This window comes from Stegodyphus dumicola, chromosome 4 (genome assembly GCF_044657685.1).
Source record: "Stegodyphus dumicola isolate Sdum_Otavi_A_Nest chromosome 4, ASM4465768v1".
NCBI lineage: Eukaryota > Metazoa > Arthropoda > Arachnida > Araneae > Eresidae > Stegodyphus > Stegodyphus dumicola.
Genome location: NC_140771.1, coordinates 93,190,086 through 93,210,154, shown reverse-complemented (window position 1 = coordinate 93,210,154; position 20,069 = coordinate 93,190,086). Strand labels below are relative to the sequence as shown.

At 32.4% G+C, this 20,069-nt stretch overlaps 1 protein-coding gene across 1 annotated transcript in view; it reads left to right on the top strand.

The window, feature by feature from the left end:
- Positions 1–20,069, top strand: part of LOC118188342 (cartilage oligomeric matrix protein-like) — a 1,186,180-nt gene that overhangs the window by 971,669 nt on the left and 194,442 nt on the right. Inside the window, exon 9 of the mRNA XM_085815229.1 lies at positions 10,951–11,091. Within this exon, the coding sequence (XP_085671355.1) occupies positions 10,951–11,091 (141 nt within the window). The remainder of the gene's footprint in view (positions 1–10,950; positions 11,092–20,069) is intronic.

Here is a 20,069-nt window from a genome sequence, read left to right as displayed (position 1 = left end):
AACTTCTAAAAAGCATGCCTTGAAATCAAGCACCAAAAATTAAGTCTATTACGATTAATAAAGTCGCTGCAGCTTCAGTGCATATAGGAAGTTTAGAACAATCACAGTTTATCATACACAACAGAAACATCAAGAAATGTGAGATACATTCTTGTATAATTCTTAATTATTGAATGCTCATGAACGTTCAAATTGTCGATTTCCGATAATGATGCTTAAGCACTATTTTATTATCGGAGATTTTTTGTCTCTTTTTGTTGCCAGAATTACGCGTGCAAGCTCCGTTACTTTTCCGTTAAAAGTGCCAAGTTATTGGATCAGGAAAAGGCATGTTTCTAGAAACAGACTTGGATTTGTATATAGAACTTTAATATTACACACTGCATGTGTTATTTTTAAAAAGAATATGATTATTTTTATACGTAAAAGTAAGCACAAAATTAAATCTTTAATTAAAAAAGAATATGATTATTTTCATACGTAAAAGTAAGCACAAAATTAAATCTTTAATTAAAAAAGAATATAAATGTGACTTTCTTTACAGTGTTTCTATTTATTTTAATCAGTATCTTTTCAGGAACCCGTGAGTATAATTTAACAAAGGTCTTGCGAAGTTAATGGGAATCATTAAATTTGATTCTCCTTTTCTAGTCATTTCAATAATTTAAGAAGTTCTTTGTTGTTCTTTTCATATTTAAATTGGGTAACAATAGCAATAAAGTATAGAGCATAACTTTAATGAATTCTATTTTTATAAAAAAAGAATCATTTCAGCAAATATTTCTGAAAATACGAAACAGCGAAAGGGTGTAATATAATAAATCATTGTAGACGGTAAAACAAAGAATGATAAAAGATTTATCGTAGACAGTAAAGCCAAATGTGATTAAAATAAAACTTTGTAGACAGTTTGTTCTAGGTCTAGAAAAAGTCTGCTAGAACACTTTAATTTGACAAATGCACTGAAATATTTGATTTATTATTAACGTTACTGTTTATTGTTGTTGCAATAATTTACTGCTCTTTAACGTATGTAGAAAAAAACCTCTTCGCTGACTAATCAATTATTTTAGAATGGAGGACATAATATACGGCGTTTGAAATGTCTTTACTAATTACGCTATATCGTGTAAATTATTATTTAGATATATTGTAAGCCTCTGCAACGCATGGGTCGCCGAGTGACGCATTTCATAATTTCAAGTGACTCACTTGATTTACAGAAATAAATTATAATACATAAAAATAAATTTTAAAACATGAATATGAAGCAAACACTTGAAACATACATACACTCTATAACAAAAAAATCGACACACCAAGAAGGAATCATGCGATTGCTTTGAAATTTCGTATGCATAAATGTTTCGACCAAATCTGCAAATGATTAAAATATGGTTTCTAATGAATGATTAGTGCGATCTCCAGAGCATCGGAACTGCGCCTCCTGCAGTTGTATATAAGGAGCTGTTCTTGAACTGTTGTTAAAAATTTCTGTTGTATTGTGATTTAAAATACCTTTTAACAATTGAAAAATGCTTCGCCTCAGGATTCGAGCTCATTACGAGCAACTCTCATAGTCTGAAAGAGATCTTGTCATTGGATTGAAAGATGCAGGTTGGGCAAATCGGAGAATCGCTCGTCATGTAAGTCGCGAAGCGATTAGAAGATGCTGTCGAGAATGGATGGACAATGGTTTTACTCTCAGTTGTAGCACTTGTTCAGTACGCAAAAATAAATTCAATAGCGAAAAAAGGCGGTTGTGAATTTTACTTATAAGTGCGAGCAAATATTTTCACTCATGAAATTTATTTTAAATATGAACAGGAGTTGCTTATTTTCCGAAAATTCAGATGCCTGTATTCGTCTAACTGTGTAAGCCAGACTTAAAGAATTTGACATTAGAAATTTTCGCATCAGGGGAGCCATTGATATCAAAGAGAAAAACAAAGTTCATTCGGTTATGTTTGTTTTCAAAATTAATTAGAATTTTAATTGTGTTTTTTATGTTTAGTTTAAAGCGCATTGTAATTGTTTTCTCAAAAAAATTTAGCTTAATTATTCACCAAGAAAGAGTGTTTAAGAATGAAAATACCGCTGACCGGAAACGTTTCCTTAATACACACACATTTTGGTTGATTTTGACCTGCAACTAGAGAAGGTTGCTGGTTTGGTTTGGTTCATTTTATTATGGAAAGCACGCGAGGGCTATTTGCCTAAGAGGATATATGTCTTCGAGGAGGACTTTCTAAGAGAAACTAGCTCGTATACACGCAACTTATGGGAAAAAATACGAAAACGCTCATGCAGCCAGACCGTTCGTGCTCATCGACATTACCGCTCGGCCGCTGGTGGGCCAAAAGTGTGCTGATACCTATTACAAATGATATCAAAACACTGTTCTGTAAAATTTGAAAATATTAAATAAAAGTAATGTTGCGTACGCCATCTAACACAATAATATATCATTTTATTTAAAGTGCCATACTTCGCATATTTCTTCTAGATTTTAGCGCCGGGTCCTGAAAGTTTAAAAAATATTCGCGTAATTTTCCCCTTCCTCAATGGGTTCAGAGAATGAGCTCCTATCAACTTTAAAATTAATTCATCCCTTTATGATGGTTTTCGTTTCATTAACAAAGATAGACTTTATCAAACCATTTGCGAAGATCACGCCGAATCTTTCCTTTCTAACTGTTGAACATTATATCGTACTAATACATCGACCAATCATAGCAAAACAAACGCGAACTGGAATTCAGTCTACGATTTCGGCATGTCAGCTGAGCATTCACTTTCTTTAATTAGTTATGGATACTTTAAGGCCTGAGGAATAGCAAAGACACCAATAAAAACGGAAGAGCATCAAGTTGCAGGGAAGTAGAAATAAAAATATCTTGTTAGGTAATGTAATGTTGCTACTGCTATGTATTCTTATTTAAATGTAGATTTCTTTTTAAAAATAATATTTTGATAGTTGCCTGTAGTTTATCCATGAGTACTTTTCATTTTTGTGCCCTTCGGAAATTAAAGTATTCGCATAATTTTCGCCTTTCGATTTTCCGACGATAAAATTAGTAAAGAAAAGGCGGAATAGGTGAAGAAATACATTAATTCTTGCACAGTGTTATGCAGTTTTGAATATAAAAAAGATTAAAGATGTTTCGTTTCTTTCTGGAATAGAATATGTTGAATTTGGGGGGGGGGATAATTGCATTCATACATTGGTAACATAATTCAGCTTGGCGCAAAAACTGGAAAGAATTAACTCAAAGCTGTTAAAAAGTACCCGTATTTGGCTGTAAAATATGTGTGCGATACATTGTTATAATTCTAAAAATGAATTAAACGTCTTTTTCATAATTGGCAACTACTATTTCTCAATTGCACGAAACCTGTGTATTTCAAAGCTGAAATCTGACTCCATTCAGACAATCAGGAAAGTTCCGCGTCTTAATTTTCCATAGAAAAATATATGAACTCAGAGGATTTAAAAATAAACCTTTTTATTAGAACTTAACAACTTAAATGACTGATGTAATTATTAAATTAATTCACTGTTTCTTGCGGAATTTATTAGAACATAAACTTTAGCATAAAAGTTAAGTAATTATGTATAAAATTCACACAGCAAAATCCCGCTATAAGCTTTGGTTCAGGCCAAAGCAATCACTCCCCAAAGGCTACAGCTGATTCAGATAAATCTAAGGTCCGAATCCGAAAGTTCTTTCTTAATTTCAACATTTCTGTTCTTATATACGTAACGTAATTTATGTCCTAGTGGGAGCCGACGAAAGTAGAAGTGACAGTAAAGATAAAAATAATAAGATAATAAGGATTATTATACATTTTTATAATTCACAATCAATGCAGATGATTAAACTAAATTAGCGATAAACGCATGACGAATATGAAGCCATAAAAGCGTCATAATATGAAGCGATAAACAAAGAGGTCAGAATACAACTACCTGAAAATGCTTGCTAGATTACAACGAAAAAACGGCTGAATAAAAACGCAGTTCAAATGTTGTTTATAAATTAAATAATGTTTTTTTATTTATAAGAAAAAAATAATTGTTTCCATTAGAATTATGAAGATGATGCTTTGAAGATGAAAATGCTTTGAAAATGCTGATTACATTACGCATGAATATTTTGGGTTTTACGTTTTGTCTTTAAGGATACATTTTGTAAAACACATACCTCGTTTCAATTTTATCTGTTGAAGTTTAGAAACACCACAAAGAAAACATTGAAGAGATGATTATTATTTTCATTTCGTACTTTGACGAAGCAGAAGGTATTGCCTTTAAAGAAGAATATTTGTTGCAAACCACGTACACAAGTGATCCATCGAATTAAATGTTCAACTATGTTTTAAGTTTTTTTATATTAAATAAGTGTACACGCATAATTTGTGATGAAATAATTATCACATCAAGTTTCACTCCGCTCCCTTATTTGTGCCTTTGTCATTTTGAAGACATAAATTTGTTATTAAGTTCTGTATCATCGATATCTAGATTCTGATTAAGCGAAGTGTTTGATTGTTAAACTTAAAGTTGTTTTAGGTGTTTAACTAAAATCTGCATACCGAGATCAAGCGAAATTTCTCTTTAATCTTACAATTTTTATTTTTTCAAAAATAAAATTTAAAAATAAAAATAAGATTAAATAAATAAGTTAATGATTGAAAAATTTAATATTTTAAACTCTCGGTAATAGTAAACTATAACCAAAGTTTTGTTAAACATTGGTTTAAAGTAACAATTCTGTTCCATTTCTTCTTTATATTTTTTAGATACATTTAAAAGTAGAAATATGTGTGTCTAAATTGGATGATGTGAGTTCAGGAGCTGTCCACAATTTTTTAAACTATTTCGCTGTAAGCAAGACAAATACTGATGATAAAGGAAAATAGCAAAAGACTGCAAAATATAAGCATGTTTTATCCCATTTTCGAAGTGCAGATCATAAATAACCCCATGTGCATTACTCGTACTATCAAAAATAGCACTAAAATTTATGAAAAACCCTTCAGGACAGATGTTTACCTCATAACATTCTTATTGATGAGAGTTCCGAGAAAATTCCAAGATAAGATTATTTGACTGGTAAATTTCCGGGAAAAATTTCCCCTACCACATTTTTCAAATGCTAACTCCTACTCACTTCTGGATGAGCGGTTCCCAGAAACCATGGGCAGGACTTGTTGTGCTCCTTTTTCTCTGTGATTGATCTGCGTCGAGCAACGATTTGTCATCAAAAGAATCGACTCTTTGAGGTCGATCGTTTCCGCTGTTTGTTTGAACTAAAGTCCTGACAGTTTTCTGAAGAGAAGGACCGACGAATATTTGCTCTCTTTCATGTCGCAGCTTTGTGAAAGTGAAACAGCTCAATACTGACTTCTAATATTTCTTTCTAGGATATCCTTTAGCACACTGATTTTTCGTTAACTATTTTGGAATGGATTAAAAAAAGTAAAAGTGTTCAAAATTATATTATTATTATTAGCAGAAGTAGGAATAAAATATTATAATAGTATTTAAAGAATTAATTATGTAGTTTATATTTCTGGCGTGGGAAAATATAATATATCGAAGATCTTTTTTAGAAGTGCTTCACTAAAAGGGGATTACCGTACCCTTTCGTGTATAACCCGTACCCTTTTTTACAAGCTACACCCTACACTGTACCTATTTAAAAATAGATCCAGGATAAGTCGTGGATCCTGTCTACATGCCATATACATTTTTGTTTCGTTTGGAGGTGTGAAAACAGCAAAAATAAAAACAGTACTTTCCACACCTCGAGAACAAAATTTTTATAAGCCAAAAGGAACATAAAAAAAAATTTTTTTTAATGAATTTTACACTCAGTCATGGTTTACCCAACAACACTGGATTCGGTGGACAGTGGATTTTTTCGTCCAATAATTTGTAACGTTCACCCAAAAACAATGTATGTTTTATACTCAGTCGTTAAACTACGCTGCTCTGTTGCCACAATGTACGCATGTATTTCCAATCCTTCGCATGTATAAGCAGCACCCCCATTTTCATCTGCCTTTTTTGTGAAAGAAAGTGTGGCTTTTGTACGAAAGAATACGGCATTTTTACCTGAAGGCATTTCCATCATTCTCGTGGTATACGGACAGAAATTACATTTGTTTGATGGCTTATTCATTTGTCCACTAATGGCCGCTTTAAAATAGTTTACAACGGCGTAATGAAAACTTTGTGCAGTTGTGATCGCTTACCCACCGTATATAACGACAAGTCCCTAAATTTAATCAAATAAATGGTCATAGTACTGTACTACAATAGGATCCAAAATTCGGGATCATATTGTAGTACGATTCCCAAATCGATGTTAATGACAAATGGCTCCAGTGAGTGACATCCTTGTACAGTTATAAGTAATATCACACGAAATTTAATTTCCAGTTTATTCTGTTAGCTTTAAAAACGATTTGTTAGGTTCAAGATGAAGGTGATGATGTTTCAACAGGCAGAAAAAATTTTTATGATTGAGCATTACTTCGCAAAGCACACATTTTATAGCGATCCCATCTTTCTTTCACTTTTTGTTGGTGATTGAAACATATTTTTCTGACTTCCTCCATTTTGTCCGAACTTAGAACAGATGGGCGGCCATTTCACCTCCATTCTCTCGAAAGCAGGATGATAAGTAAAAAATGATTGTCTTGTTAGGTTCATAGACATCCAGAAAGAGACCTTTTCGGCAGGTTTCCATAAGAATATTTCGAAGCAATGCACACTTATAAAACTTCGTTCTGTTTCGGAAAACTTCATATCTAGCTTGACTTAAACTTTTAAAAGATAACAGTATAAACTGCAACTAAAATTTCAAGTGATACATAACTTGTATTAGTACAAGGGTGTTATGAACTGAAACAGTTTTTCAGTAATATTAACTTGAGAATTTCCATAATATTTGATGTGCACGATTTTCAAATCCCCTGTGTTAAGATATGGAAGCTTCAACAGGTCCAAATTAAAATAGAAGAGAAACACGCCAAAGGCAAACATAAAATTAACAAAGCAACAACCTTGTGTTTGACGTAGATTTAGTCAAGAACTCAGTTGATTTCGAAGGCAAACAGGTGCAGGATACTGTTTATCAGCAAATAAATCTGCAAGACTGGACTGCAGCGAGCGCAACGATGGCATTTATATTTTACGCAGTAACGCAAACGAGAAGGTAGCGCCATTTGTCGGCAAAAATAGTAACGAAATTGAAAAATTAAGTTAATAGAATTTTCAGTTTCAGGATGGATTAGATTGACTTCTAGAATTTTAACAGCGTTAGGAAGGACGAGACTGGAGTTAAAAACGTTAGGAAGGACTGGATTGGAGTTGATTTAAGTTAAATTACAGAAAATTTTTTCAAAATCCTAACTTGAAAAATGTCTTACAGGATATTTTTTTAAATAGTTCTGTTAATTATTTATGAAAAATTATCATAATTTCTCATGTCTGCTTTCGACATAAAGGCGGTTAGCATCGTTGAAGACTGGTAGTTTGACACTGGTAGACCTGAGTTTGATTCCATGCGAACGCAGCGGCTTCATGAGCGTTTACGTGGTCTTCCCTAAGTGAAACGTGGATACTAGCCAAATCCCTTAAAAACGTCCTGCACTAAAGCATCCCTTCCCATAGAAAGATAGTCCTAAGTGCTTTATCATAATCAAATATAGCAAACCCAACCTAAGTGATAATACATCGAGGTAGCATTGGTTAAGTTAGGATAGTCGATTAAGTCAAAGCAACTCGAGGGCTACCTGGTTATGGAGTACTTGTTTAGGGAGTATCTATGTTACACATGCGGAAAAATACGAAAACGCCCATACAGCTAGCCCATTCATCGGAATTTGAGTTCAAGTCGAAATACCAGTGTTCAGCGATTTTACCGCTCTGTCTATGGTGCCGAGTGAGTTGAGCTCGAGGTAGAATTTATTGGAAGACCATGGCCATGCGCTGAGTACTGGAAGACTCGAGAAAGCTTTGGAGACCATTGCTCATGTACTGCTGAGCCTGAGGTAGCATCGGAAAGTCCATGACGAATTTTGGCGAGAATACTACCAATTCTGAAATTATCCGCTCTATAAATTCCTAATAGTTTATGCATTCTTTGTTAGATCTGAAAAATCTAGTATTCTCAAAAAATCCAATGCGCATTATTGGTTAACATTTTAGAACTTATTTTAATGAGATATGCGTTTTTTCCTAATTAATTGAAAGGAGAGTTTCTGTAAGTAAAATTAGATACAACGATTTGAAGTCTTTAAAGGATTACTAATTTTGTCATAACCATAGGAAGAGTAAAGTAATTTAATAAGAAGTTTATTGTATTCTAACCAGTTGCAATCTGATTAGCGATTTCAATGCTACATCCGTTATATCCAATTTTTATATGCAAACCTATTGAATTCGATGAATCGCAAAAATCATTATCTGACAAAATGAAGTTTTTCGGGATTGTGCTCAAAATATAAAATCACCTAGATCTGATAGATGCTATAATTTCACTTTCGGATCCAAATATTTAAATTTCAAAGGAATAGCCGACATCTTCCCCTTTCAAATAAAATTCATTGCATTCAATGCAGATTATTCAAGTTTGAATTAATATCTGAAGTAGATACTGATAGCAAATATTTTATGTCGAAATTCACCTGACATTTAGAATATTTAGAAACATTTTCTGGACTCCAACAAATCTGTCATTACCGTAATATCTACAATTATTGAGACCTTCATCTGAAATATGAAATGCGTCTGTTCGCTTATTATTCGAGCAACGAATGCACCACTCTGATTTCAAAAAGCAAATAAATGTCACTGAATATTTACTAATGGATGATTTTATAGGAGTAAATTCAGTAGTGTTTCAGATTACTTTGCTTTCATTTGTATTTCAAGCTTATCTTCATGTTAATTATGAATTTTGCTATCAAATTTGCTCACAATCATTTCAAAGATGCATAATTTTATTTTATTTTAATTGTGCTTAATATTAACTGCTGCTTTTTATTTTAAGTTCTTGAAGCGAAAGGAATTATTTTGCTTTTATTTTCTTTTATTTTTTATTTACAAGATTTTCATTTCAACAGCTTTGTTACTCCAAACAATAACATCTGCAAAAATTACTTATGAATTTAAAAGATCGTGGAGTTTTTTTTTTTTTTATTTGAATAAGCTCTAACATACTAGATTATAATCTAAACTGTTATCACCGATGTTAACGACATATGTTAAGTTTTAGATAAAACCTTTTTTAGTTTTTAATTAATTTATTTATTTAAAAACAAAGTCATCCTTCTATCAATTTATGATACTTAAGGGTCACATTTAAAGAAATCTGGTTAGTTCTTTAGACTCCAATGCAATATAAGTGAAATTTTTATGACAGTTTACATATTGATCCTACAACTGTTTGAAACCATTCATCATCATTTCAAATATTCATATTCGAGCAATGTATAAAATGAATAAAAGATGAATGAATTTTCCTATCGTTTTACTCTATTTTCTCTTCAAAAAGATGAAAAATCTTTAGAGAATATAAAATTATGGTCATTATGAAAAATGGACTCCGTTAGATGATTGGTTGACACATCAAAGTTGAAGCTTCATTAATTTCTGCAAAAGAAGATTTAGCTCTGAAAACGTATAACAGTTGTCGTGTCCCTTTTTTGAATTCTGAATTACTGACATCTGACTAAAAGTTTATGACATTCTATGAATTAAATTAAATTTTGTTTCATGAGTTAAATTATTATCTCCTTTTAGCGTAAACTAGAAACAGGTAGAATGATATCAAAAATGAAAAAAAAAAAAAAAAAAAACCTGCTATCATACTACGTCATGTACTTTATCGACCTGTTACATACAGTTCAGAAAACAAAGTTAAACTACTTTACCGCAATATCTAATACAAAAGGCCTATCTGTTATGAAATTCAAACAGGAATTTAATCAAAACCATTTCATACACCTTTTATTTTTAAGAACATATTGACAGTAAATAAGTACCTTCCTTGGATTATTTTGTAGTATTAACTGAATCAATATTCTAATTTGATTAACCGTATGAAATAATCCAGGGTAACTTTTAAATCTTTCCTTGCTATGACGCATTATTAACTTTGTTAGAAACAAAATTCTAACTAAATAACACAGAAAATAGCTAAATAAACTAACAGATCTATGGAAACTTCGCTTGTAATTGAATTAAAAATCAACAAATTACTAGTCACTATTATTTTTGGATTTCAGAAACGCGAGTATTTAAAGCAATACAACCCAAAAAGACTAGCAATCACCTCTTAACTCATCTCCAACAAATAGGAGTAAAATTATATTCTAATTGAGTATAACTTTATCAAATACCCATGTCGGCTAGATGGAAGGCTCATATTTTCACACTAACGGACTGCACTGAGTAGTTGTCACAGTCCTCATTCTGAACTTCAAATTCTAACTGATTTCTAAACTACAAATGAAACAGATAGGAAATACAGAAAAGGATTAAATAAAAATAATTTATTGACTAAAATAAACCTAACAATTCAAGTTAGATCTTTCTATTAGCAAGATGATGATAAATGCCCATTATCTTTTTCTAGTGCCTAGAATTCTCTGCAATCTTCTGAGAATTAAAACCTGTATAAAAGATAGAAAATACTACGCCATGTTAAATCTTTCTCTTTTTCGGTGTTTTTTATATGTTTGCATTATATTCGAGATTATTTATTGCACTATTCAGTTGGATAAATTTTCGCAGAAAAATAATGAGGTATATTGCTGCTTAAGATTTTAACACATATGTTTACTATCAAATCCTGTGAAAAAAAATCATTCATTAAAACTGATTTGTTGAATTTAAAACGATGCTGATATTTTTGTAATCCATTTTCCTTTCAGTGTGAACTTGCGAGACCTTGCCATCCACAGACATCCTGCTTGAACATTGCCCCCGGCTTTCGTTGCGGGCCATGCCCAGTGGGATATACAGGTCGAGATGTCCAAGGTGTAGGTCTCGAATATGCAAGATCGGTGAGGCAGGTAAGGTATTTTTCTGTATTTCTTATAAATACCTGGAATTTCCAGATGATGTACTGTGTCATGATTTATATATCAGAGATAGGATATATATTAGGATCTATATTTTACACATGGTGAATCTGAACAAGAGGGCTAGGCGGCAATATTATCACTTTGTATCCAAGTCAACAACTCTAAAATTGAGTTGAAATTAATCAGCACTCAAAAAACATGCAAAATTCAAATACTTAGACTCATAAAAGACCACAGTGGGCACTCAGCTAACGACGCTGCAGATGTATTTGCAAAGGAGGCAGCACAAAAGCAAATAGAAGAACTCCTTCATGTATCGTTTCCCATGAACCCCGGGGGAATATACTAAATATGCAGATATAAGAAATCTGGCAACAAGAGTAAGACGAAGCGACAATGGGTCGTCGCAACACTCGAATTCTTTATAAAAGTGGATAACAATATCGAAAGTACACAAATTTTCTAACGCAATATTTTTTGGGACATGGCCCGTTCCCGGATTAATTCTGAAAAAGAACCTTGGAAAATATCGACACATGCCCATGCGGAGAATTGGCTGATGCGAATCATTACGTTCTCAAACATCCGCATACAAAATCACTCCATTTGAAAAGACCGTCCAACACGGATATACCATTTAGACGTCTAATAAAGACATAGCGACGCGTGCTGGTAAAACTAAAAAAATATTACAGAAAAACTGAGACATTACCAGGGGCGTAGCTAGAGGGGGGCAAGGGGGGCATCTGTCCCCGGGCGCAGAATCCAAGAGACGCCAAACTGATGTTACGATATTTTAGAATTAAATGTTTTCCATCCTTGGCAAGCAGTAGGGGGCGCGAAATCTTCAGTTGTCCCTGGGCGCTGAAAACCCTAGCTACAACTCTGGACATTACGTTCCTAAAATCTGCTAAGCGGAATAACCCAAGACAAGTCGAATGTAGCCAGTATCCACAATGTACTGAATAAAATAGAAATAATAGGCTATGCAACTATACGGTTCAATAAAACAGGAATATTTCCAGATAAATATACCGTATAGCAGATACCCAACTATGATATCAGAAATTAAGAAGTCTCATCTCCAACAATAGCCCATCACCTGTTTCATTCAAACTCAGCAATGTACCAATGGCCCCTTGGTGGGGTTAATTCTAAAGACGATTAGTGTCCCGGGGGCATATTTCACATGTGCACATCTGTGTAGCCACCGAGGGAGTGGCTTCTAGGATGGACCACTGAGCATCCAGTAATATTTCTGTCATGTCACATGACCTTTCGCGTGCTTTAAGCAAGATGGTTGATAATATTCTGCCACGCAATTTTCTGTACAAAATAATTAAAGCATCGTCGCTTGTTTCTGAAACTTTCCATTGCGAAGTTAAATCAATTATAGGAAATTAAGAAGATTTCACTACTTGGTTGAAATAAATACAAACACATGCTGGATACTTCGCAAAAATATCGATGTGAAATATTACTTAATCAGTGGTAAATAAGATGAAGAAAGAAATATGTGATAAACATCTGAGCCCAAATGCAATCTTTATATAAAATTATGCGAATGAGAAAAATATTTGCACCAATTATATATGTAAATAGAAGTCAATACTTTTTATTACAGTCTATAGGAAAAAGATGTTCTATAATAATAACCAACGCAGAATTTTATTGAAAGTGAACTTTACTAATTTGCATTCGTATACATTTAGTGTGTTAAATTTCGCATTTAATAACTGCGCACTCTTAAATGTACTGTCTAGACAGGAAATACTCATCAAACAAAGTGAATGTATCGTATTGACAACGATTATATTCAATTTATTCACATATAATTTTTAATGTTAACAATAGATATAATCAAATCATATGTATTCTGAATCTTACATTTTAAAAATCAAAAGAATACAATAAGAAAACACTAAATTCATTGTAACACTTTCAGTCATTCTCAGCTCAATTAAAAAAAATATACACTTGAATTCTCTTAATCCACATAATATGCCGTGAACATCAATCCTAATATTAATGCGTGATAAAAATCGCGAAAGTGAAACGGTAGCGATTAATCAAACTCAGAAAACGAAAGCACTACAAGATTTTTCTAGTATTACGCCATATATTTATAACTGCCAAACAAATGAAAATTAAAACGTAAACAACATAAGCTCACATGCTCGAAGATTTAGCGTCACAAGAGCAATAGCAACTCACTGGTTCATTTTCAAAACCCCTCCCTCAGTGGCTACGCTGATGTGCACTTGTGAAATATGCGTCCCGGGGCGTTACCTGTGCAATCCATGGTGAAGTTTCTTACGCTCCACTCTCTTCTACTACCTACCTATCTAAAACATAAACTGTTTTACATTGGTCGACCACATTATCTTTTCCTTACAAGGATCTTATCTTTTCCTTCCTTTTCCAAACGCCTGTGTTTATGGATTTATGTTTAAACGAAATTCTCCTTCCAAAACGTAAATTTCCAAAAAGTTAACAATATCCCATCTAGCTGATGTGGTTATATTTTAATCTGAGTTTTTGTTATGTATTAACACTTTTTAGTTTGTCTCTTTGGGCGGACTACAATGGTGGACGTGAAGAACACATATAATAGTCAGATCAGGATGCCGATTAGCAGAAAAAAGAGAGACACTTATGCTAAATAAAAGAGAGAGAAAGGTGCGTTCAAGAAAAATGGATATCAGACCACGATAAAGATTCGATATCTCATTCAGAAAAACCAGAAAATTCATGAATTGTATATTAACGTGATTATGATAAACTAAACTTGAAACCTGAAAGAGGTAAATTAAACAGTTAGCGTTTTGTGTAAACGGTCACTGATTTATTAAACTTCAACTAAACTTGAAAAGAGTAAACTAGACAGTTAATATTCTTTCAGCCATATTTCACCCAGTAAATTTATTTTCAAATTCTAGGAGAATGCCTTAATTAAGATAACCATATTAACAGAATATTATTTCGAATAGTTCGGATTCCTGTTACAAAAATTTATAGTTCAAAATAACGTACGCCTCAAAACTGCAAAGAGTAAATATTTCCTATATACATAATTTTAAAGTTGCAATTTATGAATCATGTCCCGTAATAACACGTCTTGATTGCATATTAACGGGATCCAATTCCTTTACTTATAGTATTGACATGTTAACTATTGACGTTTACTAAGCCAAAGAGTTCATTTAGGTAACATTTCTTTCAAGACATTTACGTGTGAAATAAAATTCTTAAATATATCCCTATAACTAATACAATAAGACCCCCAATTCACGAAACTCCGCTTAATGCTGTTTCAGCAATATGCGGTAGTATCGGGATTTCCCAAAATCACATGTCGTGTCAGTATGGGTTGATTTAGGATTTAAAGCTACAAAAGATCATTTAACACTTCTGTTGGGTGGTAACACTAATGTTGACTAATGGTACCACTAATGGAAATAAAACTTAATTGTTTATCATTCCAAAACCCCAAGATCATTGAAGGGAATTTAAAAATCCCATTGCCAATAATTTGGGAGTTCAATGAAAAATCTTGAATCCTTATAAAAATTAACAGTATAAAACAGTTGGTTTACCGAAAATCTTTATCCGTCTGTCAAGCTCTACTGCGAATTTAAAAAGCTAGAACTGAAAGCTTTTCTTTTGACTCGTAATGCTCCAATCTATCCAATGCATTTGTCCGACTTAACAACATGCATTTCAATAGAAGTGGTCTTCTTGCCGCCAAATAAAACTTCGTTAATGCAACCAATAAATGGATAAAAGTGTAATTTCAAATTTTAAAGTTACAGCGGATATTTCGACAATTGATTGATAAAACCGATAGAAAAGATAAAGAATCCATTAAGATCTTTTTGTAGAACTACAATACCACGTGTGCTATAGACACCATTAGTCTTTCCTGGAATAAGGTGACTGAGAAGTGCTTGAAAGGAATGTGGAAGCATGTATGGCCAGAGTTAAGCAAATCAACGAGTTAAATATAAATAAATACTGCATGGACGAATCCATTTTAAAAGTTAGGGACAATTGTTTTCAGAACGCCTTAAAGAATGGACAAATTAGGTGAATATTAAAATTTTTCAGAAACTTGTGCTAAGACGCTAAGGGAAAAAATACGAGACTAAATATACTATATCAACAATCTTTAACACTTCGCAGAACAATAAGTTGCATGCTACCTCCGTACGAGTTTCGCTAGACCGAATCAAAATTTGAAAGAATTTTTAAATGCCGCATGAACCGTAAAATAAAATTTTCTAAAATAATTAATTAAATAATATTATTTCTATTTTTATTCTTTAAAGTAATATGAGATAGATTGAGTAAAATTACAATGAAATAATTAGAGATGGGATAGAATTTTCTCATATTTCCCGAATTCTTGATACAGAAACAAAACTAAAAGGAAAACGCAAACTTTATATTTAATTTTTAAATTTTTTATTTGGAGCAAAATTTTAAATCATATTTTATTAAAAAAACAAACTGAAAAATACAGTTTTTAAAATATACGTACATTTATCAAGAAGATACAAATAAAATTTAGCACAAAAAATGAGCTATTAAAATTCCAGAGACTCATTTTAACATTTCTAAATTTTACATTTTCCAGTATTTTTCTTTTAATCAGGAATTTTTCTTTGATAGAGATCAGAAAGATTATTCTTAAAGTTAACACAAAATAAATATTAGAATAATAGACAATAGACAAAAATAATAGGCAAATATTTAGCAGGAAACGCTAAATTCTCGCCTAAAAATTAAAAAACCTGGCACTCAGAAGCGCTAGCACTTGTACTGGTAATCCATGAACTGCTGAAATTGAAAACGCTTTTCCCTCTTTTTTAATAGGCGCTTCTACGATGTTAAAAAAACTAATATTTTCAAAGTTTTGAGTTTATTCGAGAGATTCCAATAACGATAAAAACGAGAAGATCTGAGTTAACAGGCCTCGGATCTTTTTCAAAATTCGTGGGACTAAGATGTGGTTTATTTAATTATGGCAAGGCTCGCAAGGGCTATCTACCTAAGGGAAGTCCTCATGGAGGACGTTCTAAGAGAAACTGGCTCGTATACACAGATGACAGGTGAAAGCAGGGTCCGGACACCCGGGCGGTTTTTACTGACATTCGGGTATCGTCCGAATCGCGCAACTGTTCAGAAAAAGAATATTGCAAACAGGGGCAGATGGTGGAAAACAGGGGTACATTACATAAAGGGAAAACCACGAAAACGCCCATGAAGCCAGCCCGTTCGCCTGGAATCGAACTCAAGTAGAAACTACCAGTGCTCAGCGATTTCACCGCTCTGCCGCTGGTTGGCCCTCTTAAAGTAAAGGTGCTCGAATATTGCATCCATAGAATAATGATTTTCTTGCCATTTCCCTCTTAAAGTTTACTATACATTCATATAGTTTCAATGCTTTCCTTAACATTTACGTTCCTGAGATTGGTAGCTTTGACGAGCTTTGGTAGGTAATGAGATTGGTATAAACCTTTAATGGAATTGTAGTTCAACAATTAAAATTTATAATTTTATGGTTTCCTGAGTTGATCATTTTTAAAAACCATTGATCTTAAATTCATACGAGTTTTTTTTTTTTTTTTAAACAAACCCACAATTTAATTAAATTATTTTCGTGTCAACTAATTCTTTGCGAGAGCTTTTGAATAAAAACTCTAAAAAAAGAAAATCTGATAGGTTTTAGAATTTAAATTACGTCCAAAGATTAGTTTTTTAACATATGTGTAATTTAACATTTTAACATTTTGTGTAAATAGCGGCTGATGTGGTACTCCTAAACTCTTGTTTCTTTGGTCCCAAAAATATTTTCTCAGACGCAACAAATCATCAACCTGTAACATAAATGATTTTTAAATGGCTTTAATGTAAATTTTGTTCACCCTAGATGATTTTCAGATTTTACTTCAACCTCTTTAAATAAATAATCATTTTTTTCATTGGTATTAAAGTTTCTATCTTGAATTACCAGATCACTGATTTCCATGAACTTGCTGAAAAGACTACTACCCTTTTAATGGCGAATTATATGTATTCAGTAACGCTTTGTATCTCGTTTATGGAAAGTCATAATCATTTCTTGATTCCTTCTGACTCATAGCAGTATTATTTAGCAATAACCTAAGCAGTTATCTCTACAGGTATTCCTAAGCAATTAGCTACCTAAAAGTCGCACTTGACTTTAGGTGACTTTAGGTCTATGTCATCCATGGATGAAGTGATAAATCAAGTGAGAATGCACAAGCCGGCGTGAAATAAATGCCTTTCCCTGCTTTAGTGATAATAACGAATTTTATGCTCAATTTATGAGCTTATAGTAGTCCAAACGTGTCAAAAGAAACCTTAGCTGGCATTCTGCCGAAACACTTAGGATCGTCTAGTGGGAGTGTAAATTACGTGCCGCAGAGTAAGGAAGTCACATAAGAGTTCGCTGTTTTTTTTTTTTTTTTCATAGCATGTGAATTTAGCGAACAGTGCGTATTTCATAACTTACTTTTATAAATACGATAATGCAACTGTATTTTTCAGCAGAAATATTCTTTCCCTAATTAAAAAGAAAGGGAACAGGTATTTGACCATTTTAAGCGGGGTCTTTCCTGATCGTAGTTGATTTAACGTGACGTTTGCTAGAATTGTGATCTTTTTATACAAGAATAATTTTCGCCGTTTTTTTCTAAAATAAATTTGATTTTTGTTCTTACTTCAACAATATATGAAAATGCATATATATTTTAACTCCGAATTTAAAAAGAAATAATAATTATATTATCATTATTATTATTATTACTACAGGTCTATAATTATTAATTATAATAATTATGTTATTATTATTACATATCTTTAATTAATTATAATTTATTGAAGACCTGTAATAATAATTTATTATTATATAATTATTGTTAAGAAACTTCTTTTTTCCAGTGTACAGTAATGTACACTGCTCAAAAAAAAAAAAAAAAAAAAAAAGGGGGTTGAAAGTTCTATTTCTCCCGTTCTCTGGGCCGATTGACAAAATTCAAATTGAGTTCTTCATGTCTCGAAAACGCGACTTAGGATATATATTAGATTTATATATAGCACTATTCTAACATAGGTATTTTGACACAAAATCGGACTTTTTCTGAAATAACATACCAATTTTTTTTACATATTTCGATTCTACAACTCAAATTACGCCTAAATATGAAATTTTGTAAAATTTGAAGCGAAATTTACGGAGAAATTCACAAATTTGTGTTGGCACTTTTTTTTTTCAGGTTGCGCCAAGAATAGTTCACTCGGCGAATTTTAATATATGGCACCCTAGTTTCCTTTCCCGTGAGAGGAAAAAAAGTCACCATCGTTCCTTTTTTCCAAATAATATTCTTTATATTATATTTTTAATTATAACTGTTATTATTTCAAGTATTTTTTTCTTTTTCGAATTTCATTTTAATTGTTTAAGTTGCATTGTTTTTTCGAATAAATGTTTTAAAAATTTCTATTTACCTATTCGAACTGTGTAAATAAAGGTCCAGCGTTTATTTATTTATTTTTTTTCAAATAGTTTTCTTTATATATATATATTTGTCATAGTTATTATTTTAGGTAATTTTTAAATTTTTATACTTTTATTTTAATAGTTTGTGTTGCATTGTCTCTTCAAATAATTGTTTTAAATTTTTCTATTTATTCCTTTGAACTGAGCTTTTTAAATATATTTATTAATATAAATTTTCCAGAATTTTTTTTTTATTTATTTTAATTGCGTTTCTTTTGGAAGAATACTTTGCAGCCCAGACTACGATGCGTTTGAAAACTGCATATATTAAAAGAGAAAATACAGTAAAGCACAGTTAACACGCCTTTCAATGTTCCGTTCAGAAAAGATATATATAAATAAGAGAGATGTATAACCGACATTTTAACTTGGGATGACTTGCATACACTGCTTTAAACAGTTTTATTATTGTGCCCATCGTTTTATAATATTTTATCCTACATTTGGTTTCTTAAAATGTCATTCATATTTTAGTCAAATATTTTATTTTTGAAATCCCAAGAATCAAATATCATAAGATTAAAAGGTTTTAAATTTAAAAAAATATATAAATACTAAATTTTACGCACAATTTTTTTTTTCTCTTTTTCGTCAGGCATTCTACTTTATTCTTGCTCCTTTTCTTTAGGCATTCTGCAAGTATATTAAAAAGTATCCAACTTTTCGAAATAATCTTGGTATTTCTGACAATCATTTTAAATAAAGTTATCGCCTTCCATTTCATAAAGGCCCACAAACGGCCGAGCGGTAAAGTCGCTGAACACTGGTAGTTCACTCCGGGTTTCGAATCCCAGTAAACGGGCTGGTTGCATGGGCATTTTCGTGGATTTTCTCATGTGTACCGTGTATGCCAGTTGGTTTCCCTTAGAAAGTTCTTCACGAAGTAGTTGGTCAGAGCATTTATCAGTCTTTAGAGGCTAAACATTTTGAAGGTATGAGATGAAAGGAAAGACTGGTATCCTCAAGAGGTTTTGGTTTATTTAATTATGACAAAGCACACTAGGGCTAGCTGCCTAAGGGGAGGGATGCCTTCGTGGAGGACTTTCTAAGGGAAACTGGCTCGCATACACGTTACACATGGGGAAATCCAGGAAAACGCCCATGCAGCCAGCCCGTTCGCGGGATTCGAACCTCGGACCGAACTACCAGTGTTCAGCGACTTTACCGCTCGGCCGCTTTTTCATCAGGAGGGAAAAAAATCTTTAGGTGACATCCACATACATCACTGGATAAACTCCTGAATCTTCAAATAATTCGACTGAGAAAATCATGGGATTCTCCATTTATGATACGATATGATGTTCTATAACGTAATTTAAATTTATACAACCATATAGTCTAAAACCAGTCGCTCGTCACTCTAATCTGCAATGATATCGTT